At 37.9% G+C, this 26117-nt stretch overlaps 1 protein-coding gene across 1 annotated transcript in view; it reads left to right on the forward strand.

Moving 5' to 3' along the window:
- POLN (DNA polymerase nu) overlaps positions 1 to 26117 on the forward strand; it is a 55203-nt gene that overhangs the window by 22536 nt on the left and 6550 nt on the right. Inside the window, exons 10-14 of the mRNA XM_072406892.1 lie at positions 13561 to 13589; positions 19078 to 19261; positions 20810 to 20938; positions 24959 to 25069; positions 25734 to 25812. Coding sequence (XP_072262993.1) covers positions 13561 to 13589; positions 19078 to 19261; positions 20810 to 20938; positions 24959 to 25069; positions 25734 to 25812 — 532 coding nt within the window. The remainder of the gene's footprint in view (positions 1 to 13560; positions 13590 to 19077; positions 19262 to 20809; positions 20939 to 24958; positions 25070 to 25733; positions 25813 to 26117) is intronic.

Below are 26117 nucleotides of genomic sequence, written 5' to 3' on the forward strand. Positions count from 1 at the left end.
GTTCTCACTACCCACACAATCCACCATTGGAGCCCAAAGTAATGCTTTGTACTTGCAGGTATGGGACATATGTGAACCCCCCCATCCCAGACACATGCACAGAGTCACACAGCTTTGACATAAGTCACATACAGGCTTCTTTACAATGGTAATGCAGCTACAATATTTCAGTAGACATCTAATAAATACTGTAATTGCCTTTACATATAATTACCTTTACCAAAGATTAAAAAGAGTAGGGTTTTCTGTCAAAAAAATTTGCCAAATTAAAGCAGAGCTAACACTGTGGCACCTACCTATCTTCGCTGCCTCGCAGGGAGCTGCCATCTTTCTTCTTCTGTCCAGAGACAATCTTCAACAATCTCATCTCCCCTCCAATTGTGCGTTACTTCCCCCACCTCCTAGATTGTAAGCTCTTCGGGGCATGGTCCTCTGCTCCTCCTGTGGAAATTACGTGTTATTGCAGAAGAACATCCCCTGTCCCTTTCTGCAATAACCACCTGTCTGATCCTTTATTTTTTATAGTTGGACTTTACATTATTAATTAGGCAAATTAGTCACTGTCAAATTCACAGATACATGTCATCACCATTAAAATATGGCCTTGGCATTTGAAATCAATGGTCACGAGTGAGGTAAACATTTGACCAAAGTAACATGTCTATGACCAACATTTGACTCATGTATATCCATACATGTAATGATAGCTTTCTCTTTACACATGCCTGGGTACCAACCATATATTGCATAAACCTAATACATGCAGGAGAATATAAGTTAATATTGTTCATCTTCATATTTTATCATTTGTGTTGGCTTTCCTGCCTTTCTTTCTGCCAGCTTTATTAATTGCAGTTCCACATGAAATGGGATTTCAAAAAAGCACTTCTACAAGGCTCAATTATCAATTTGTATGACTCAGGAACATTTGTAATATTTTAGTTGCTAAGGGACTAATAGCTCAATGCTTGGCATTGGAAGGGCAGGCAAATGAAAGAGTGGATGTGTGACTGAGGATTAACACACAAAGGTGCTTTACTGTGTAAAATGTGCTATTGTGGATTTGTATTCAGATAAGTAAACATTTTATGTTGGCCTTTCTGCTCTGTTATCATTACTTACAAGACCCTGATCTCAATGATCATGACTACTATGAAAAATAACAATGCCCTTTTTCAACCCAATATTTGGCTTGGTTACAAAGTGAAAAACATGAACATGCATGAACAAGTTTATGCTGCTGTGTTTTTTGTTTTTTTTAAATCATTGTGCTACAAATGGACTTCACAACCTGTGAGTAAGGGTCTTTGTTCACATGGCCATAAAGGTGTGGTTCATTTACTGCTTCCTAATGCCAGGGAACCGCTGCCATTCGAGAGACACTACATGTAGCTTCTCTCAGAGGCAGCTTCATAGGTAATGAATGAGGAGGCAGTGAGTTCTACCAGTACTGTTCACTACCGCTAACTGTGAAATGTGTGGACGCTGTTTTTTAAGAACCAGCACTGCGGTGCAAGTGTTCAAGCCAGCTGGGGGCAGATGTGTGGGATCAATTACTCCCAAACAGGTCTGAAGCTGCCCATATATACTTCGGTAAATAAGTGGGCTATTATTGGGAGGCAAAATGGTTTGATGCCACAGAAGAATACCATTCTGATATTTGATACCAGAACAAAAAATAGGTTAATCACCCTTATTGATCATCCAGTGTATCTTAACCCCCCTAGCGGTATTCCCGAGTGTGATTCAGGGTGGATTTTCCAGGCAAAAAGCGTATTTCGGAGTCACACTCGGGGTAGCATTTAACTAAAAAAAAACACTTACCGTACCTATTTCAGTCGCTGTCCCCTGGCGTCCTGATGGTCCCCGCAGGTCCTGGGGACACGTCCTTCCTCCTCGATCTCCAGCCAGCAAATGCAGTGATGATCTCCGGGGTTTCCCGGTGACGTTGGTGCGGGCGGGCAGATCAGCAGGAATTTTAAATTATTTTGTATTTGATTCAATACAAAATAGCTGTATTGAGTCGAATATAAGAAATATTCAGATAATATATATATATATATATATATATATATAAAAGTATGTATATATATATATATATGCTACTGTACAGTTATATTTCATGTTTAAATGTTTTTCAGGTTTTTATGTTTTGTTATTTTTTTTTTATGATTTTATTTTTTATTCAGTAAACAGCCAAATACACAATATTTGAACATTGAGTCATACATTTATCCAAAATAGACAACATTCCCATCAAAGTATGCATATTACTAACAGGCTTTATTTGAAATTACTGATCACTGAGAATCTTTCATATTATAGACAAAACAAAGAAAGATAGGGATAGAAATAGTGGGGGAGGAAGGGGAGAGGGACATGGCATTACAGGCCGGACTGAGTACTGGCCAAATACAGTGTGATTGGAATCATGGAACAACAAGTTCAATAACAGCTTCTTTATAAAAAAAATATCATCATCATTATCAGCTTCGCTTTGTACTGAAAGATACGCCTGAGTAGTAGTATATTGTATCCAATAAAACTAGGTTTTGCAGAATTTATCGGATCTCCCATCCGATAAGAGAGTTAATAAGATCTTCCATCGTCATAATTTTCTTCACCCTTCCAAACCAGTGCATCAGGGTGGGAGGAGAAGACTGCTTCCATAATAAAGGAATGCAGGCTTTAGCAGCATTTAAAAGATGCTTAACAGAGAGTTGTGGTATTTCTTCTTAGACCAATCATTAAAATGCAAAACCGCTGCCACCTGTGACCAAAAAGGTACTAATATTGTGCATTCCCAGAATATGTGGAGTAGACTACCAGCTTTAGCTCCACAACGCCAACAACGATCATCCACTCCTGGATACATTTTAGCTAGCGCTGTCGGTACTCTGTACCAACGTGTGAGTAATTTATTATTCAATTCCTGATAAGAGTTGCTAAGTGCAGCCTTGTGGCCCGTGTACAAAAGGCGTTCCGTTGTTCTGGGGAAAATGTAGTATTAAGGTCACATTCCCATTTATTTAAAAATGGTAAAGATGAGGGGGTGAGGTCTGTCAAAAGCAGATGATAAGCACTAGAGAGAGTTCCCCGAAGGGGGCCCGTGGCCATGCACACTAATTCCACCTGTGACAGAGGACGCACAAAATTGGATGGTAGTGGGAGAGAGCAGAGAAAATTATGCAATTGTAAACTACGCCATATATATCTAACTCCGGAAGATTGTGAGCAGCTGACAGATCAGGAACATTCGTCTATTCTGTACCCCTCCTCCCTGAAACTCCTTTCTAAATTTACATAGTACTTGTTGTGGGATATGAACCGGGAGGGTTTGGAGCAAATATAGCAGACGTGGCATAATGTTCATCTTCAATATATTGCATCTACCGAACCAGGAGAATGCAGGTTGTTTCCAACGCTGTAAGTTTCTCCTCACCATATTCAATATTGGCAGAAAATTCTAATTAACCACCAAGGACAATTCTCTAGGGATCTTTGTTCCCAGATATGTTATGGCAGATTTCGCCTATTTAAAGGGAAAATACGGTGTCTGAGTCTCATCTATCCTACCAGATAATGTCATGGATAGAGCCTCCAATTTCTGTAGATTAATTTCATATTTAGATAACATTGAGTATCTACTAATCTTGGTTAATAAGTTGGGCAGAGAGAGCCTAGGAGAGGAAACAAAAAACAGGAGATCGTCTGCATTAGGAGCCACTTTATGAACCTGTTTTTGCACACAAATACCGTGGATACTAGGGTTTGCCCTAATATGCCTCAAAAAAGTTTCCAAGACCAGTATAAATAAAAGGGGAGACAAGGGGCATCCCTGTCGTGTGCCATTACTGATGGAGAAGGGTCTGGACAATAAACCATTCACTTTGACCTGCGCAGTTGGGGTGGAGTATAAGGACCCAATCCAGGTCACCAAGGCGGGGGGGAAACCCTTTATATACCAAAGTAGATTTCAAGGGGGTCAGGTATTTTGCCAGGATACTACTGAAAAGCTTAATATCACAATTTAAGAGGGAAATTGGTCTATAACTAGAACATGAGTTGGGGGCCTTTTCAGGCTTAAGTATTAGGGAAATATGTGCTGCCAATGTATCCCTAAGCGCCACTCCTTCAATCAAGGCATTAAATGCTTTTAAGTAGTGTGGTGAGAGTACAGAAAGGAATTTCTTATAGTACAGTGAGGTTAGGCCATCAGGGCCAGGTGCTTTCCCAGTGGCCGATTTAGTAATAGCCGAGACTAATTCTTCTGCCGTGATCGGGGCCCCCAGAGACTCCGGAGGTAAGGTGGGGAGTCCCGAGGAGTCAAGATAGGCTCTGATTAAATCTGCCTTTGTGGGATCCGCCTCCGTGGAAGCATTGTCGTCCAAATTATACCATTTGTCAAAAAATTACCTGAAGGTCTTCAATGTCTGAGAAGGTATGTACCTTTCTGCCCGATGGGGAGCTCATACTAGGACTATAGGTTTTTGCCCTTTTTTTTCCCGAAGAGCTTGAGCTAAAGCACTGCCACATTTATTGGAATATTCGTAGTAATATTTCTTACATTTGGTGAGCATAACATTGGTTTTAGACCGTAGCATCTCTCTAATACGCTCTCTTATACCCATGATTTGCTGCTCTATTTCCACCGTGTGACGCCTTTTATGAGTGGCCTCCAAAATTTGCAACTCTGCCAAAAGCTGATTTAGTTTAGTTTCTCTCTCCCTTTTGCACCTATGACCAAACTGAATGAACAGACCTCATATATAGCATTTATGTGCCTCCCAAAGGTTGAGCAGATTATCCACGGAAGGAGCACTAATTGCAAAATAGGACCTGAGCTCAGCCTCAATTTGTGCACGTATCTCCGGTGAAACCAGTAAAGAATCATTTAATCTCCAGGAGGAAGATTTCGGTTCAGTTGGTAATGCTTGCACAGTTAGAGAGACCGGGGCATGATCCCATAGATACAAATTACACCAACATCTGCAGATATCACTTTCGGTGTAGAGGAATGTTTAATGAAAAAAAGGTCAGTTCTGGAATATGTTTTGTGCATGTGGGAATAGAAGGTGAAATCCTTCTCCGTTGGGTGTAAAATACACCAAAAATCCACCAGTTGGTATGTATGTATAAGGCGTTTAATCCTCCTCAAGGCTGCTTCAGACATAGCTGATGCACCTCTTGTCACATCTATTGATGGGTTGGGAGCAAAATTAAAATCACCTCCCACTAGCAGATATGTAGCTGTTCTTGTACAGGTTTATTATGTGCTATATGATCCCTTTACAACTGTTGTTTTTTTTTTGTCATATATTATTTTTCTTTTGGATATATGCAGCTCTTTGGTATAATATGTCTGTTAATTCGAAGTATACAATGTTATGTTTGTTATGATGTGTGGGTTGTATACTTGATTCTTTTTGTTAAGTTTACCTGTTACCTTTTTTTTTTTTTCTCTGAAAACTTATTAAAACTGATTGAAACAAAATCACCTCCCACAATCAGTATACCTTCGCTAAAATCTTCTATGACTCTAAGCAGAGAATCTAAAAATATTGCTTGGCCATTGTTGGGAAAGTAACCATTGACAAAGGTATAGATATGAGAGTCAATTGACCCTTTAGTCATAACATACCTGCCCTCAGGATCTGTGCAATAAGCTGGCAACGACCAACGAACCGATTTATGGAGTAAAATACAGACTCCCCTGGATTTGGAGTCAGCGGAAGTACTATGGTACGATTTGTCAAAATAGCGATCAGTCATTTTCTGCACTTGCCCATATTTAAAGTGGGTTTCTTGCAAGAATGCCACCTGACACTTACATCTATAGAGCTCCCATAAGGCTAAGGAATCCTTGATAGGGGAATTTAGCCCTTTTACGTTGAGAGAAGTGATTTGCAATGCCATGGGAGGGAGAGAAATAGGGATAAGGGGGACACGTGTCCTAAGTAATCTGGGACAGAAACAAAATACAAGATATTAAATCTTATAGGCTCCAAAAATATAAAAATCCTTCAAAGAAGGAGGAGCCGACCTAAGTGGGGAGGAGGTACTTCACGGAGACGGGCATATGCTCGCTGACGGCTATCATATCGAAATATATTATAAGAACCCGCTCTTGAGCAACCAGTAACAAAACACAGGTTACACAATACCCGCATAAGCAACATTTGCAAAAAAAAAAAATAAATTGCACAAATTTAGATCTATTCCGCTGGGACAATCATAAAAATATGCACATGGTATTATGTCCCTAACCTGTGGTGAGGCTGTAGATTTGAATCTCTCCGGTACTCCCCGTATACAAACACAAGATGATCCCAGCGAGAAGCGTCTCCACCAGAGTCTCCCAAGCCAAGAGTAGTCAACCATATACATGTAATTACCCTAGTACAGTTATCCAGGCAACAAACAGTATTCATCAACAGCAAATATACCTTATAGCATTCCAGTGCTAAGTAGTAACGACCTGTTAAGGATCTGCAGCACTAAGACTACATACTCATAATACAAATAGTATAATAAGCCAATTTGCATCACCATAATACTTAGGCCTCATTAGGTCCAACTTGTGGGCGAAGCAATGGACCTGCACCACCAGTCCGCTGTCTGCCTTGAGTGTTTCGTGGTCTTGCGCTCCTCGGTGATGTAGAAGGGACCTCCATTGGCATTGCCAACCAGTCTGCAAGTTCAATCGGTGGCAGTTGTAGAAACTCAAATTGAGCTGGAAGCTGTGAGTGCCCATGTAATGCAAAGATAGATTCATTCTTAGTAATAAACAAATGCAATGGGTAACCCCATCTGTAGGAGGCCTGTGCTGTGCAAACAACATCAGGGATCGCAATACCCGGCGTATTCTCAATGTGTGGCTGGATAAATCTGGTAGAAGTTGAAGCGGTGCCCCATCAAAGTCCATAGGACCATTCCGCCAAGCTTTACGCATTATTTCTTCTTTTATATTGTAAAAGTGCACTCGACATAGTACATCCCTGGGTAAAGATCTATTATCAACCCTCGGCCCATTCATGAACCCTCGATGAACCCTATCCAATTCTAGGGCAGCTGTTGGTGACCGATTTAAGAAGCTGTTGAGAATAGCAGTAACAGTGAACATTAGGTGTGCGTTGGCAGTAGCTTCAGGTATGCCCCTAATTCTAATATTGTTTCTGCTGTTTCTGTTCTCATTATCTTCCATGCGCAAGTAAAAGGGGGTAAGGTGAGACTTCATAGTAAAAGAAGTGGATTCCAACGCCAAAAGACGGGCCTCCACACAGGAAGATGCAGATTAAAAAAAAAGTAACTCTAGTAGTACCGGTTGAAATCTGCTGTCCCAGCCCCCCTATTTCCCTCTTCAGTGAATTCTCAATCCGAGTGGCCAACTCATTAACCACCACCTGCTAGGTCATCTTTGGAAGGGAATTGATTCAGTCTAGTTTCTAGGTGTACTGTGGGGTAGACACTTGTTGCTCCATATGTGTAGCTGAAGATACAGGTAACAGCAAAGGAGTGAGAGGGCACAGGTCTCCACTGCAGTGTGGCTTAGAGGAAGTTGCAGGAGGATCAGCTGAGGCATCCTCATCAGACTGTAGAGGAACGCTGCAGTGCCATCTTAGATTTCGCAGCAGCTGCAGGGGAATCCGCAGCCAGCTTGAAAAACTGCCTAAGACCGCATTTTTTTTGAGACCTGGAGTCTCCAGGTGTCTTCTGCTTGTGAGGCATGAGCGAGTGAGGCAAAATAAATCGTAGCGGGGTGACCAGACTGATTAGGAGCTGCCGGCTGCACTGAACTCACAGAAACAGCGTTTGACAAATTTGTTAAATTTATTAAATATCAGTGATTTATGCCTAATAATTATAGCCTACAATGAAAAATAAATTTCCATGCAAAAAATTGTACCACTTTTTGCCTGGAAATTTGGACGGAATTAGACCGCTAGGAAGGTTAAACCAATTAAGGTCATTTGTTGATGAGCTTCAGGCAATTGTCAATGACACTAATTTCAAACAATTCTGAGATCATTAAGAATTTATTGACAGATGCATGTGACTCACTGTTGATCTCTCTTTTGACAGGCATGCATCAAGCAGTCAAAAACTTAGAAGTACCTGGAAGCTACCATCACTAACATTTTATTTGGCAAATGCTTGATAACTTTGCTGATCTTTTATCACTAACCCAAAAGAATTTCATTATCAAAGAGCTCTGACTTTTTTCTCTGACACTGATGGTTTGTACCAGCATTTTGCTGGAGAGCTGTGAGAGCCACAGCAACATATTGAGAACTCAGCACAGATTAGGGAGTATGAATGTGCTGTCCATGGTCCTGATAAAGGAAGAACTGGTACAAGGCTAGTGATGCACACACTTTATCCATTTTTTTAGTGTCTGACAATTACTATTTATCTAGTGTCTCACATAATACTAATATATGTGTGTATATATATATATATATATATATATATATATATATATATATATAGATGAAAGGAGGCTTGGATGACTATAAGCTAAAAACTCTTAACAGTAGTTTAATGGCATTGAAACAAAATCGTTTAACAATTACCTTTGCTGCCATTTTTTTCTGAAAATGCTCAATAGTACTTGGTTTAGAAACTACATATGTGTAAATTGTTTTGTGAAAATGTTATCACATATAAAAAAGGTAGTTTTTTTATTGATGTTGCAAATTGCTGAAATATATTTACCACTTCCCAAGTCACTTTTTTATGACATTTATAAATTCTGAGGTGTTGGTGCTTTGAAATTATTTGTCAACCAAATTTCAGATGATTTTGTTATAATGTAATGTACAGGACTGTTAATGTTTTTAACAATATGTGTTTACTAAAAATATACTTGTTGTGAACATTGCTCTGGGATCCCTGCTGGCTCTGGTAATTTCCCTTTAGAGTAGTTTTTATTCAAATTCTACATTTATCTGTGGTCCATCCAGTATTTTTACTAAGGCATTTCCTTTTATTTCCAGATTTGTAGATTTTTTAGTTCCTATCTGTATGTCAGACAAGTGCAAAAAGTACCTTTTCTATGGCAAAGAGACAATATGGTTTTACTTCTTAGCAAAAGTGTAAAACTTGCAATGAGTCATAGGACCTTACTTATTATTAATTCCCCAAAACTGGAGAGAATACACTTTCATCAGTGAAGCTGGGTGATCCAGCAAACCTGAAATGGATCTGGTCTAGGATTGAAAACATTTACTAACAAATAGCATAAGCATGACTTTTAGGAAATACATTCCAGGTTTGCTGAATCACCCGGCTTCACTGATGAAAGTATATCCTTTCCAGCCTTGGAGAGCTTTATTAAATCAGGTCCACTGAATCCAAAAACAATGGACATTGAGGCAATAAAAACAACACACAGATTTTTTCTTTCCTCACAAGTCAATGTGAATTAAAAAGCAACTAAAGCAGCCCCATGAACAATTCAAGGGCAAATCAGGACACCCTGAAAGCATGATAGATTCAGTTTGTTTTTGTGCCTAATGTCTGTGTACTCTAATTATCTCTGGGCAAACTTTCAGCCGCCTAACATTTCTCCCTTTAACCTATTTATCAATGTAAAAACCCAAAAAAAAACTTTGGAGCAGATTTCACTTATGTGAGTTTGCTTCCTCCGTTGCAAGTGAAGACTGGTGAATCAACACTAAAATTACCTATTATTGTCTTTTCTTGTCAAAATGTCATCACACCACTGCAGTTATTTTCAGCCTGAAAGAACCCCATTGCTGGACAGCCAATAGAGAGTGTCCACATCACCAAGCAATAACAATTACTTTTAAGAGAAAATGAATGAGCTTTTGACAAATTTTCTTCAAACTATCAACATACGATAACAAAAACTACTCTGAAAGAGTATTCATTTAGCGCTGTATTACGCAGCACTTTACAAAGTCCGTAGTTATGTCCCTCAAAGAGGCTCAAACTCTAATGATGTGATCACATGCAGCCTTTATTTTGTTAGTAGTGTGAGGAAAGCCTACAACCTCTGCCTGGTTTTTATTGCTTTGAGTGCTTCAATACAGAGATCAAGAGGCTTTGTACTTGCTTGTCCTGCCGGAGTGTACATTCATCTGATGTACTCTTTCTTTGGGGGTACTGGCCTAATATTTAACACAGAAGTCAGATGCCTGGTCCTGGGATGTATGCTGGTATTCCTCTTGCTATCAACTATATCATTGCAGGACATATTTGTAATGTAGGAACTGATAGAAGTAGGCTCTGTGCAGTGGGGGGAACAGGCATCTAATACTTCCAAATCTATGTCAGATGTGAAAAATGTTAAAATAATTTAAGCTAGATTAGTAAAATTGAAAAGCCTTTTACTTTGTAAGTTTTATTTTTTCAGATATCTTTTTTTTTTCTAACTATGTTGATTTAAAAACTGGGTTGAGGATCCAACTCTCTTCCCAATGCCATTAAAACATTAATAATAAATCTGCAATGCTATGACTTGGAAACCTATTTATTATTGTTCACAGCTTATAAAATCCTGTGGTTTACTTTCCAATAGTAGCTATTAGTGAAAGGTTTTCAAATAAACATTCCCATCACCCTAATGAAAAAAGAGATTATGAAAATGATCCCTAGAGATTTGTGGGTATGAAGTAAAGTTAGTCCTGGTGCTGGACATGCATATGCAAGGATGTAACTTTATACCCGTATATATATATATATATATATATATACTTTATGCCAGTGTGTGTATATATATATATATATATATATATATATATATAGCGCCGACATATTATGCAGTCCATTGTCATATCAATAACTGTCCCTCAAAGGAGCTCACAATCTAATGTCATAGTCAATAACATAGTCCAGGGACAATTTTTGAGGGAAAGCCAATATACCTAACTGCATGTAATTTTGGGATATGGGAGGAAACCGGAGTACCCACATACATTTCAGTTTCACCATATAACTCTCACTCATTTCAGGGTACCCTAAGGTTTGGGACAATGGGCTTCAATGGGTGTTTTATTAGTTGCGCTAATGAAGTTGTGCTTCATTAGTTCAAGTATACCATATCTAGGCTTGCTTCCACCATTTGAAGTCTGTAGTTGCCTTTGTTCAACATAGGGAGAAAAGCTTTGCCAATGAAGCTATTATGAGTCTGAAAAACAAAAATAAAACCTTTTAAAACATCTATTAAACCTTAAGATTACCAAGATCAACTTTCTGGGGTATTGTTAAGAAGAAAGAGTGCATTGGTGAGTTCTGTAATAGCAAAGGGACTGGAAGGTCAAGGAAGACCTCCTCTGCTGATGACATACAAATCCTCAGTATGGTAAAGAAAAATTTTAATTTGCCTGTCCAACAGATCAGAAAAGTCTTCAGGAGGCAGGTGTGTCTTTCTCAGAGACTAATATCTGCAGAAGCTTCATGAACAGAAATACAGACGCTATACTGCAGGATGTAAACCACACGTTATGCCCAAGCACAGGACGACAAGATTACAGTTTGCAAAAAAGTAGCTAAAGAGCCTGTAGAATTCTGGTAAAAGGTGTTATGGACAGACAAGACCAAGATTAACCAGTAGCAGATTGATGACAAGAGGAAAGTGTGGAGGCGTAAAGGAACTGCCCAAGATCCAAAGCATACCAGCGCTCATCTGTTACACATGGTGGTCGGGTTATTGTGGCGTGGGCATGTATGGCTGCCAAAGATACTGGCGAACTTATCTTCATCGATGATGTTACTTGCTGATGGCAGTTGCAATGAATTGTGAGGTGTATAAAAACATCTTATCTTCTCATGTTTCACTAAATGCCTCCAAACTCATCTGACTGCTCTTTATTCTGCAACAAGATAATTATGCTAACACTGCTAAGGCAACACAGGACTTTATCAAAGCTAAAAACATTAAAAATTCTTCAATGGCTAAGCCAGTCACTGGAACAAGCAGAAGTTGAAGGTCGGCAGTTGCTTCTCCAGAGAAGATAACTCAGCACCTGGTGATGTCTATGGGCCTGATTTTTAAATCTTTAGATCTGTAAAGGCTGCTTATTTCTTTTTCAATTTCCCGGTTATTTTACTTGAATCCTAATTCACAGCCTGGCTAATCTTGTCTATTTTGAAACATTACTTCTCTCCGTTCCTCATTTAACTATCCTTCTAACTTTCCTCATTCTCGGAAAAACAGATTTCTTCCTTATGTGAACCTCAAGCTACTGCTCATTCTCTATTCTGGCTGACATAAAATGTACAGTTAATGACTTGTTTATTACTAAACTGCCACTTGAATGTAGAAAGATTTTGCTATTGCATCCATGTAGTGGTTTGCTAATATCAAGATCACTTGAGGTTTCTTTTAATTTATTTGCTGTGCTGGCTGGCCAAGATTGAGGCCAGCTGTTTCTATGGCAATAATAAAACCCATAAAAATAGCAATTTTTTACTGAATAAAGATTTATAAATGATTCATGGAACATTACATGACTTGCAACAAACTGATTATTTAATATTAGCTGTCAATATTCTGCTATAACAGAGAAAGGTCTTACACTTTATGGAAGTTTCAGGAGATTAAGAAGTGAAGGTGGATTAAGTACCTGACAAAGCATATGCAGAATAGCCGGGGAAAAAATGTATAGATATAAATTTAAAAAGGTATATGCTGGAAGAGGCTTTCTTTTCATTTCAGAAGTTCAAGTTCAAGAAGTACAAGTTTACTGTAAATTATTATTCTGCAAAGTCACAAAATAGAGAATTTTTCTAAATTGAGAGGGAGGATATGTGAGCAGTTATGGAGATCTGTGAAGTTTTGGGATGATAGGTATATCTGAGCAGATAAAAAGCAGTAGGTGAAAATACTAAATACATGATTTGGTAGACTAGAAAGAGGCGTCTGGGTGGAGTGTGAACATAGAGACACAGAGGGGACAGAGAGACAAAATAGACTCTGCAAAATGAGTTTAAAAACAACAGGAAAACTACAACAACATAGCAGGTTGTAGCAATAATTTATTAGGGATAAAATGAGACATTCTGGACTATGTTTTACCACAATTTTCTAAATGCCGAAACACAGAGATTGAAGAGCGGTAAAAACAAAGTAATTATTATTGTCACCATGTATTTATACAGCACTGACATCTTTACCTAACAGAATGTCCATTGTCATTTCACTTACTGTCCCTTAGGAGTGAGTCCCTACCATAGTCATGCATAGTCAACCGGATTTATGGGACTGCTTCTGGGACATTAATGGAGGAAACTTCTCATTCCTATATTTCCACCATTTGGACTTAAGCAAAAAGACTGGTCATGTCTTGTAGGGCTCTCCAATAACAAGCCTGTACATAGTTACCAAAGCCCTAACAGAGTAACTCATGAGGCCACTTAGTTGTATCCAGAGATTTATGTTTATATGATTGCAGCACACCATCCTTGTACTTACCTCCTTCCTGAATGTATGTGTTTCCTGATGAAGCAGATTTACATCTGTGATATATATATATATATATATATATATATATTTGATATTTATATCTGCTATTTTTCTTGTTTTGTTTGGGCTAGAACTGTACAATGAATGTGGATACTTGGAGGTAAATTTTATGTTTGTTACTATTATGCTCTTTTAAACTATGACCTAAATAAATATGTCTTTATTTTAAATTTTATGTTTGCTGTCTTGAAATTCCCCATGGATTTTTGTTTTTCGTTTGTTTGATCAGAGCCGAATTTATACTTTTTGCTCTCTTAGGCCAGCTAGCTTGTGCCTTTTACACTGACACACACAAAACATGCCATGGAAAATGTTCCACATAAACAAAAACAAGCAAGGGGGAGAGAGAGGGAGAGGGCAGAGACAGAGGCCCTAATTTATTAAAGCTCTCCAAGGCTGGAGAGAATACACTTTCACCAGTGAAGCTGGGTGATCAAGCAAACCTGGAATGTATTTCTTCAATGTCATTTGCTATTTGCTAGCAAATGCTTTGAATCCTGGAACAGATCCATCCCAGGTTTGTTGGATCACCCAGCTTCACTGGTGAAAGTGTATTCTCTCCAGCCTCGGAGAGCTTTAATAAATCAGGGCCAGAGAGATAAGAGAGTGGAGAAAGGAGACAAGGAAGGAAGAGGGATACAGAGGGAGATAACGAGGAGGGAGAGAAAAATAGATGGGAGAGCGAAGAAAGAAGCATAAGGGTAGAGGAAGGGGGAGAAGAGGCAGAAAGACAGAAAGTAGAAAGAAGGAAAGATGTGAGTGGATAAATGGATGATGAAAAATGAATATGCAAAAAAGGTCAGTTAAACCCAATACCAAGGATTGATTAAATCACAAGCCTTTTTTACCACTACTTTTCTATTACACACTGACTTATAACAATAATAAATGTTATAGAGCTTGGTTAGAAGACAGTATAAAACTTAAATTAGGTAAAAAAAATATTTTTCAAAGGTCTCTACATCAGCCAGACAAACAAGGAAGGTAGATGGTCAAAGGTTTTGGTTCCAAAAAAGTCCTTCTAAATAGGGAACAATTGGAAGCTATGATCAAGGTAGCGGTGAGGTTAACAGAATATTACCACCTGAGATAAGGGTGGTTGTGAGGGTGTTAGTTTTACGCTCCGCAGAGGACACATGGTGGTTACATTGTTTAAGGAAATATAAAACTGTTCAATGATTAATTTCTAGGCGAGTGGAATTTGATTATTTTTGCTAAATTGTATTTACAACTCACAGACCTCATGGATAATGAGGTTTACCCCTTTATTTTATCTTGTTTGTCCTAGAATTTTACGTCTTATAGTTGTTCTCAATGTAGTGATCAAAGAAATAACTTGCAACCTGAAAAGATATAATAACATGACAGCTGTACAAGAGCAGAAAACAGATGGCGTCTTCTCAGCAAAGAGCCCATCTCATGTGGTGTCCCATCCCATAACAATATGTGAGTTTACACACAAGGAAATAGCATAAGGACCCCTGGGCTTTATTTGGATGATAGCACAAAGTGTATCATAGCTTTACTGCTCTTTTTTTGGAAATGGGAGCATGAGAAAGATTGTTGCCTTTGCATCTCTCAACTGCAGCTTAGCAATGCAGCACAGATCAAAGATTCTTCTATAATCTTGTGTTTCCTAACTGGCATATAAAAGCAGTCTGATATGTCAAGCAGGAAATTGTTGATAACTGGACAAGGAAAAAGTCTGCAAAAACAGAGAAATGTCACACTGTGAAAAATAATGAAGTCATCTATAGCAGTGTTTGATTCCTAGAGCGTGCTCAATTGTAGCATTTCTGATCATTATACTGTAGGATAGTAAGAGAAATGATTGTACTCGCATCTAAATGTTAACGCTTTTGTTAACTTTTCTGTCCCATATAGTATATAGTGGTCCATATCATTTCTTTCTCTAGGCAGCAAAAGTTTTATGTTGTGATCTTACATTGGAGTTTCCAATTGTTTATCTTTAATGCTAGCATCACATGCTATGGCTCTTGCACCCTAATGGGACCAACCTTTTTCCTGTATGACGATTTTTTCCTCATTTTTCACTTTTTTAAATTTAGTTAAAAAAAGGACTTGGTTTTTTATTTTTGTAAAAAAGATGAGATAGAGACCCACAAGTTTGTATACAATATGATACCCAAATCTACCCATTGGTAACACTTTAAAAACGTATTTTACTGTACTTTGCATAATACTCTTGCTCATTTCTATTCTGTTTAAGACAATGTGGTAGTACAGGTTGACAATCGAAAATTCGGCCATCGATAATCTGGATCCTTCAGTTTCCCGGCATGAATTTCGGATCGCATTTACAATTCAGGGACTGCAGTACACTGCTTGGCCACTAATGTTTTGATGGCACTGTTCTGCAGAAACAGCTGTTAGGTCTTGCTTGCTAAACTAAATACACGTTGAGAGGTCCCAGCTGCCTGCTCCCTGGAACAGTGCCAGATGTCTGCGGTGCTGCGAGAGGAAGGCTGGCCTGTGTGTGGAGGTAAGTATAAAAAAAAAACCTGGAATTTTCAAAAATCCTACACTCCTCAGGTCCCGAGGTTGCCGGATTTTTGAATGTCAACCTGTATATGTAATTTTGAAAGATATACATAGCTGGATGTTGTAAAGGTTAGTTTATATATATTAGAAGAGTTCCTTCATTTATTTCATTTTAATTTTACATCAGAATGCAAGACAGCACTATGCAACCGGTAATGAAATGTTATATTGACATTGTAATTTTGTCTTCATATCTTGTGAGTTTTGCCATTTTGAAAATGAATTAAGATATACATTAAAAACGTATTTTACAGCTTATCAGTGAATTAAACAATGGGTTTAGAATTATATATTTATTTTGTGCATGTTTGTGTATGATTATGTTTTGGCAGGTTACATTTTTTCATTTTTAAAAAAGTTTTCAGAATGTTTTAAACACTTTAAAAAAAAATATTGTATATTGTTATTAATTGGTTAATAATTGACACTGGCAATGTGACATGATAAAGCACAAAATGTGTTTAACCCAACAGATCTGAACCTGAAAGTGCTTGGGGCTGATGCTTCCAGGTCCATTTACCACAGAGAGATCAGATAATGAATCCTCTATCTGTTTATGCTCAGCATCCTGACAATGTTTATTGTGTTCTTGGGCATCCAGGAGGAGCCAGAGAACACAGAAACCACAAGGTGGCTTGTGATTAGGTTCACGCTTTCATTACCATGATGTGTCATTGTTAGCAACAGGAATAAAGGTTAGATGTCAAATTAGAATTTTTGAAGCTGCTATTTGTACACTGGTTTAAAAATGGAAGTTTAAAATTGTTGCCCTCATCCTTGCTTTAATTTCTAGCAAGAGGATCATGAAGGCTACCATTACTTAACACTCCAAAGGGAATTCTAGTTTTCTCGCTGACATAGTAGTACCTTAACTTCAGTGCTGTTTTATTGGGCTTGATTTATTAAAGCTCTCTTTACTAGCAAATGTTTTGAATCCTTGACCAGATCCATTCCAGGTTTGCTGGGTCACCCAGCTTCACTGATGAAAGTGTTTCTTCTCCAGTCTGAAACAAGTAATAGAAATAAAGATGGAGAACTGATTCAGGCGTTACACCCTGCTGTCCTTTCCCCCAGTACTTCTCAACATCCTTTTCTAGTCTAAAATGAGGCAGGAGATGCAAGGGTGACAACACTGCCCTGATGCCCTGTGCCCTGGGACAATATTATTTTTTCCTGCAATTCAACATGTAATGTTGGAGATCAGGGCAAGCAAAATAAACATAGTAGGATAACTACAAAAATAACCCTTTGGATCATTTGAGAAGTTTAGTGTTGTTCTTCACACACTGCGTTATCTAAAGCCCTGTTTTTAGAAAGTGAGTTTGGACACCTAATAAAAGGGAGGCGTTATTTAGTGACAGTGATTTATGTCCTGGGGCAGTGATTTTCAACCACTGTGCAGTGGCACGCTAGTGTGCCGTGAGAGATTTTCAGGTCTACTGTGGGAAATTATCCAATTTCTGTTAATAATATTTATTCACTGCAAATAATGTGTCATTATTTGTCTATACCAAAGATGTATAGTGGTAGGCAGAACAAAGAAATACTCTTCCCCTGGATGGCAGCAGGTAGCTAATTACCTGTCAATATGACATTTTTGTTTAGTGGTGTTCCGTGGGATTTTTCTAATGTAAAATATGTGCAGCAACTTTTCTCAACCCAACAGTTCCTTGAACTGTGGCTGACTGTTCCCCCATGTGATGACGCCTACATAGTTTGGAGTCCAATGCTAAAAGCACGACCCTAAAGATTTTTTTTAGGGTCGTTGGGTGCCAATGCTGAGAGAGAATTCTCACCATAAGATAGGACAAAAAAGAGAAAAAGGAAAAGAAAATTATAATACAACCACATTTTTAAGAACTGTTACCACAGAAGTCTAATAGATGACACATAGTTGTTTTATGTTCTAGAGCAGGGGTCGGCAAACTTTTATGGCCACTAGGCCATTTCAGGGGTGGGCGGGAGCACAGTAGGCCGGACTAATGGCTCTGCCCACCACCAGGGAACACCCCTGAAGTGAAATCCGTCTCCTCCGTTTTGTAGGATAGGACCCGACGCCCGGGCCGGCAATTAAGAGCAGCGGTGCCGGCACGACCCGCCGGGCTAACACGTATGCATTACGGAGGAGAGTGAATTCCCTACAGGGAGCTTTCCCTATTTACCGTTGTGGCGGGAGTGTCAACGCCAGCTGTGGTAAATAGGAGAGCAACAGCAAGGAAGTGGCTCCGGAGCTCCGGCTCTGTTAGTTCCTAATGCCCGCTGGCCAATCCTGGCCTGTGGCTCTGGAGCCGTGGGTTGCCGGCCGGCATTAGGCCGGATCAGCCAGGGAGCGTTAGGTCGGAACTAACTACTGGCTAGGCCATATCTGGCCTAAAGGCCGGAGTTTGCCGACCCTTGTTCTAAAACAGCCTTTCTCAGCTTTTTTTTCACCTGTGAGGAACCCTTAAATTAAGGTTCCGTCTTGGGGCTACAAAAAAACATTATTTGATAAGACGTATGTGAAAAATGTCCATCATATCATGGTCTGAGTTGAATCCAGGTAAAAATATCTTTAGGGTCGTGCTTTTAGCATTGGACTCAAAACTATGTAGGCATCATCACATGGGAGAACAGTCAGCCACAGTTCAAGGAACCCCTGGCAACCTTTAGAGGAACCTTCGGGTCCACTGATCCCTTGGCTGTTCTAGGGTCTATTTACAATAATTAAAACAAGCTTTGTTTCCATAAACAGTTTGTAAGTACCATCGACAGGTGGAGTTCATAACATTCAAAGGTGGGAGAGTCAACAAGTTATTAGTTGTTATTTAGTTATTTAGTTAAACAAAAAAATGGGCAAGCTTAAGGATCTGATCAACTTTGACAAGGGATGCTTAGTGATAGAGGACTGGGACAGAGCTTCTCTTCAATGTCAAGTCTTATGGGGCATTCCTAGTACACAGTGGTTAGTAAAGGCCAAATGTGGTTGAAGGAAGGACAAGCAGTGACATGCTAATGGTGCCAAAGCTCATTGTCCATTGGGGAACAAGTATAGCCCATTTGAACTATTTCCACAAAAGATTCCACAATTTCCACGCTACTGTAGCACAAAAAAAAATTTGTCTTATGCTTTTTTTGGTGTTTTTTACAGGAAAAAAATGGAATATAAAAATGTAACCCAAACGGACAGAGAACAAGCCAAACGTATAGTCTATTCAGTCATCTATGGTGTGGGTAAGAATGTATAATCTTTTACAAAAAAAAATGAATGGTGTTAATGTTCTATCCCACTTCTCATAACAAAGTAAAATAGGTATAGTAGTTCAAAGTAAAGGCTATCTGCCTGCCCTTTCAATCGTGAAAAAATGGACAAACAGAAAAAAAAAGGCTTTTAGGCATACAAACAATACATTTTGTCAAACTACAGGTTCACAGAGTGAACTAAATGTATAAATACATATGAGTAACAACATGTATTACATGTAAAGCATAATTTTGGCCTGATAATAGGCACTATACACATATTACTATAGAATAGTGTTAACCAGTAAGATATATCGTTCTCACATTCGCACCAGACAGACCCAGAACATAGGTAAATAATCGCAGACACTTAGGGGATGCCCAACGCGTTTCGCCTTTAATAGGTAGACATGACATGCGATGTGATAGCTAAATTAATAGGAAACAAATCCTAGTATTCACAGTTTAACTTACTACAATCAAAATTTATAATGTGTAATCTTTGTAGAGGTATTTCTCACAGAAATCATTTGTGTGTCATTTTTTAGTTTTGCTAAATTTTTTACATTTTTTGTTTATCTGCAATTAAAACCTGTTGCTGGTTTATAGATTTTCATTCACAATAAATTACTTTATTCATTATTTATTTTATAAAGTTTAAAGTGAAAAAAAAGATTGCAAATGTAGTTTTACTCTTAATTTGAATTTAACCCAAAAGGTAAATTTGTATGTAAGTAAAAATATTTGTTTTACAATAACAAATTATAATATAAATGTAAATAAATAAATGCAGTGAATTCATGAAGAGGCCAGGCTTAGTTGGCAAGGGAAAAGCTATTGTTTATGTGTGTTTTTCACCTTTACTTGTCATGTAAGCTGAAAAAAAATAGGAAACAAAAAGAAATGAGTATTAAATTACATACCAAATAAATCTATGTTTTATGTGAAATCCATTAAACATGGAGGACAAAGGGATAAATGGTACTTGAGGTTTGCATAGACAAAGACAAATTTGTCTCCTACCATCACTGTTCTTTTTCTTTTCTTTGTTTCCTAGCTTGTTTATCCTTTACCTCTGCTTATTAGAGATAATAAAAGTTACATTTGTGTAATATTAATTTGGAATGCTAGGACAGAACATTTTATAAAAAATACTCTTTTATTACATTTTCATTAAAGCAACAGCAAACATTGCAAAAGGCAAATGACGTAGATCTTTCTGTTTATGATAGCAGTGCTTCTCGTCTCTCTTTCGCTTACAGCTTAATCAAGGGTTGTAAAAGACCCCAAAATTTTGCTTTTATATAGAAAGCCTTTTTGATGCTCCCACTTGCTATTGCTTTTATGCAATGAATTCCTTTTTTTCATATATAGGCCTGTAACCTGTCAGTGATTTTAGTTGCATTATTTACAACTTCTGAACAGTTATTCTGGTAATTGCAGTTAAAATATTGTGTATCAAATGTAGGTGGCTTAGTTTGAATATAAAATTTAAAATCCTGTTTATGTGTGTGTCCTTTTTTTTTAATACACTTTTAGGAAAAGAGCGTCTTTCAGAATGTCTGGGGACAACACCAACCGCAGCAATTAAATTTATTGAACAATTTATGCAGAAATACAGAGTGTGTGACTTCACACAAACAGTTGTACATGAGTGCCGCAGTAGAGGTATAGTATTTATTAGTAGATGCTGTGTCTAGGTTTCCTTAGCAAATTTAAATGTTTGCAGGGCATGCTAAGGTTTTGAATCCTATGGTTAAATGGGCAACGATTTCCATTCTAGATTATAATAATGTGCCATGAAAGGGTATGACATGTCATAAGTATTTCTGCCACTATTTAAATAGCAGAATCCAGATAGAAGCATCTGATAAATTAGCACAAGGAGGTTTAATGGATAGTATAGCCACCATACTTTGTAATCATGTCGCAATTTCCAAGAAAATGCTAGCTGTAGCAAAAATACATTTCTGCGCAAACCACAGGGAATAAGAAAAACAGTGATAATTTACTAGGAATACCAGGAAATCCGCATGAGATGTTTACTTGTCTAAAACTAAATTTATATTAGTTTCTAAAATGGCAACTAGATTTAAATGTGAATCTACAATGTTACATACAATACTACTACTTTCATAAATCAACCCCATAATTTTTTTAATGTTTTTTTTAGAATAATATTACTACTTATATTTACTATTTATTTATATGTGAGGGCAGCACAGTGCCTCAGAGTTTAGCACTCTTGCCTGTGCAGCGCTAGGTCCCGGGTTCAGTTTCTTGTCCAGGACACCATCTACATTGGATTTGTAGGTTCACTCCGTGTTCGCGTGGGTTTCCTCCCATATTCCAAAATACATGCCATTAGGTTAAGTAACTTCCCCCCAAGATCGACTTTAGACTGTATTAAAGACATATGACTATGGTATGGACATTAGATTGTGAGCCCCTTTGAGGGACAGTTAGTGATATGAATATGGACTTTGTAAAGCGCTGTGTAATATGTTGGTGCTATATAAATACTGTGTAATAAAAATAATAATAATAATATGTACATGAAGCTAGACATTTTTGGTTATGGTATATACATTTTATCCCTCTATATAAAATATAGGCAAACAAATTGCATCCAAACTAATTAAAATGGGGAAAAGGGTGTAATAAAAATGCAAGAAAATATACAGCCTGCACGGGCAGGTAAAAAAGGGGAGTTTTTACATACTCTTGGTAGCATGGGGCATGTGACTGCATAAAGGCTCAGACAATAATGTTGATCTTTTTGTTAGTGATTCGTCCACTGAGACAAAACATGAGACTCAGCAGGTGTTGTTGGCTGCTACAATGAAGGATCCTCCAATTCAAACAAGGTGACACAGCTGTGCTTTCATTGCCATTTATTCAGTATACTGCCAAATATGCCTAATAATTGCTGGAGGATGAGCTGCTTTAATGCCAAGAACAACAACAATAGTATATGGCTTGTGGTTTGCTTTTTGTACTTCTTTGTGACACCTAGTTCCTTTAGAGAGATATAAATTTAAGGCAAGTACTTTGTACTTAATAACCAGTATTTAAAAAAAACAATTAACATGCCACTTTGTATAGTCCAATGGCTGCTAAATAGATCTAATTATACTGTGGTTTGAAATATTGTATAATTACCCAAAAATAAACTACATCTTGTCCCCAAAACTGTAACTGCCAATTTGCAACAAGAAATAACTGTTCCTTCCTCAAGCCCACCTGGTCTTCCAGTTTAGCTGTTAGGAATGCAATATGTGCAACTAAGCACCCAATGCATTGATTTAAAAATGAACCTAAAAGTTGAAAGCGAATTCCATTATGAAAGAATAGTTTTTTTTGGCAAGGGGTTAAGAACAACAATTTACAGGTAGTCCCTGGGTTACATACAAGATAGGGACTGTAGGGTTGTTTTTAAGTTGAATTTGTGTGTAAGTCGAAAAACTTGTATATTATTTCAATTAGTGCAATTAGGACAGATGTTTGTCTCAACATATTATTTAATTTTACCTTTCTGTGCATGCACAGTAAATGCTTAAACATTTTCAAATACAGTTCAGCTTTAAACAATATTGGTAAAATTTGATGGAGTTGATGAAGAGGGTGAAGATGAGCTTTTCTGCACAGAAATATACAGTACACACTATCACCGCAGGAAGGCACCACCCGTCAGCATGTCTGCTGTACTGTACGGATGAGAGACAACTTTCTGCTATATACATACAGTACAAGCAGGCTACCTATTAAGAATATTTGGGGCCAGAGAGGGGCAATTCACCACCTGCCCACCACACCGTCACCGTATGTTGGATCTCCTTAACTCCGGGACAACCTGTATTACATCCTATATTATATCTTATACAAAAAAGTAAAAACAGCATTCATTCTAAATTAAACATAAACCGTCCATTACGTCATGGGGGATAAAGGGTATATGTTCAATGAAATGTTAGTAAACCATAGGTAACACCCACCAACGTGTTTCGCCCAATTAGCTTCTTCAGGGGAGATTAGTTGAAAAAACACACTTCTAATAATAGATAAAATTATGTAGTTAGCAAAATGTAGTATTAAGTAGTTATTAGAAGTGTGTCAACACCGTGGGGTTACACCAATAGTGAGACCTTGGTTTTAACATAGACATGTGAAATATCCCTTTTGCCCTTGAATAATAATGTGGAATGGGAGCAAAACAGGTCAAATTTTGGATGAATTTTCCATGTATGTTAAATAAATATTCGGTAATAGGAAAAACATTGAAGGACTTTTGCAAATTTTGTTAAATACTTTGTTGTGGAACTCTAGCCGTCAGTTACATTGAGGGGTCAACATACCTTTAACAGGGTTAAATGTTTTCAGAAGTTGAGTAATTGTAGTAGAGAAAATGTTTTTTATTGTAATAAAAAGAAATCCCATCAGAATCATCACTATCTCCAGATTTTGTTTGTGTAATCCTATATAAAATTAGGCTTTCGAAAGAGCATGCTGCCCTTGCAAAACGTAACGTTTACTGGACAAATAAGACTTTTGTTGAATGGTGTAGAGCAGGCATGGGCAAACTACGGCCGATTGGGCTTTTTATTCCCCTCAAATATTGGTACAAAATTGTCCACTAGCAAAAAAAGAGTGACCAACAACACTGTTCCCACTAAAATTGAAAGTCATTTGAATGTAATTTTTCATTTACTTTTAGGTATTGGCTCTTACACGCTCTTACACAGTTCATACAAAAACTTTCTTTACATTTGATACTTACTGGGCCCCTCTCTCAAATTGGCTCATTGCAGCCCTTGAGCCAAAAATTTTGCTCACCCTTGGTGTGAAGTGATGTGTAATAATCCCAAAAAGTCAGTTTTTTTTGTTATCCTGAGTAAAGTTTTATCAATCTGTATGGCTAAAAACATCAATTAAAAATAAAAGTTTATAAATTCTTCCAGAACCATAAATCTCTTGCAGGGTCTTGCTTCTTTAAAGCAGAATGGTGATGACCTTATTGGCTTATGCTGCCAGAGCTCCTTCAGCTATCTTGGTACATGGCTTAACAGCATCCCCTTTCCATTAAGTTTTTATTCTTTTGTCCACCAATAAAAAATAAAAAAGTTTCTAACGCTTTCTCCTTCTACAAAAAAGAGCTCTCTTCTGAATTTCCACTAGAGAGATTCCAACCTGACCTGCGAGGTTCTTTGGCCCTTTCACACTGTATCCTGAACTAAAAAAGGTTAGAATTAAACTAACAGATACATACACAGGATAAGTATTCATATGGGAACTATTTTATCTTTCAAAGGATTCGTATTTTTATCCATGTACCTTGAGCCTTCCACAAAGCCAAGCCTTGTCTTGCAGTGCAGGAGACCCATTTTTTCTGCTGTAACAAAACACACATTTTCAGGTCTTGTTCCTCCTTCAGCCTGTGAGTGGGCAGTGAAATGAAAAGCAGCAGATTGATTGGCTCATCTGTCCGCTCACTTTTCCTACCAGCATGTTCCTTGCTTTTAAATACAACTAACCAGCTGTGTGTGTTGCCTCTGTCTCCCTCAGAAATTTCTGATACCTAAATTGCTTGACTTTAACAAAATACATTATTGATGTATTAATGATTACAGAACTGGAATTCAACTATGAAAAAAAGTAATCCAAAATGTGTTTTTTTGTTCCTACATATAGGATTTGTCATCTCACTCATGGGTCGCAAGAGGCCTCTCCCCCATATCAACTCAAAAAGCTACGGCTTAAGAGCTCAGGCCGAAAGGCAGGCTGTCAATTTTGTCATTCAAGGTACAGCTAAGAAATTTTTTATTATAGGCTGGGTCTACATGAACGGTTTTAAAAATGCATATAAATGTTTCTACTATGTTTATCTGCGTTTTTAAGCACTTTTACAAGCATCATCAGGTTTTCCCTTTCCTCAGCCAATCAGGGAGCAGAGCAATCAGCAGAGCAATCCCCTGATTACTCCCGCAGCCCTACAAAATATGTCGACATGTTCTGTATCTATAACACATACTACAGCTCCTCTAGGGCTGGGGGAGCAATCAGGGGAGCAGAGCTGTCAGCATAGCAGAGCGCCGCTGATTGCTCTGCTTCCTGATTGGCTGAGGAAAGGGAATTCCTGATGATGCTTGAGCTGTCATCGGGGTTTCCTATTTCTCAGCCAATCACAGAGCACTGGAGATGAATGGGCACAAGGCTCCCCATTCAAGTCTAGTGCTGAATGGCTGAGAAATGTAAAACGCGCCTGAAGGAAACGTCCTGGTGTAGATTATCCAATTGGAATGCATGGGGACTTCAAACACGGGCATTAAAAAAACAATTAGAGAACAATATTACACAAATATAAAATTAAATTTAAAAGATAATTTATACACCAAAATAAGAAATCAAAATGTGTTATCACTGAAAACACACAATCGTTTTTATCTAACATTTACATTTCTTCAAGGTTCTGCTGCTGACCTTTGCAAATTGGCAATGATTAAAATTTCTGCTTCCATTACATGCTCCTCAAATCTGACAGCCAGGTTAGTACAGCGTTTTGTAGCTCCATGTGCTATATTCTACATACTTTTTTATTTCAAATGTCTAAGAAGTATACTTCTAATGCAGCGAACTGAATTTAAACATTTTCTGGATGACTAGAAACTTGACTGACTCATTACCTCTGCAGGAAACTTGTTCCAAGAATTAACGTTAAAATATTTTCTAAGGCTAGCTTTGAACTTTCCTATTGCTAGTTGAGGTCATATCCCCATGTTTTTAACCTTAACTTCATATTGAAAATATGGCCTCCAAAACCTAATCATACCCTAGTGTAATATTAAGGTTT

The sequence above is a fragment of the Pyxicephalus adspersus genome, chromosome 3 (assembly GCF_032062135.1).
Source record: "Pyxicephalus adspersus chromosome 3, UCB_Pads_2.0, whole genome shotgun sequence".
NCBI lineage: Eukaryota > Metazoa > Chordata > Amphibia > Anura > Pyxicephalidae > Pyxicephalus > Pyxicephalus adspersus.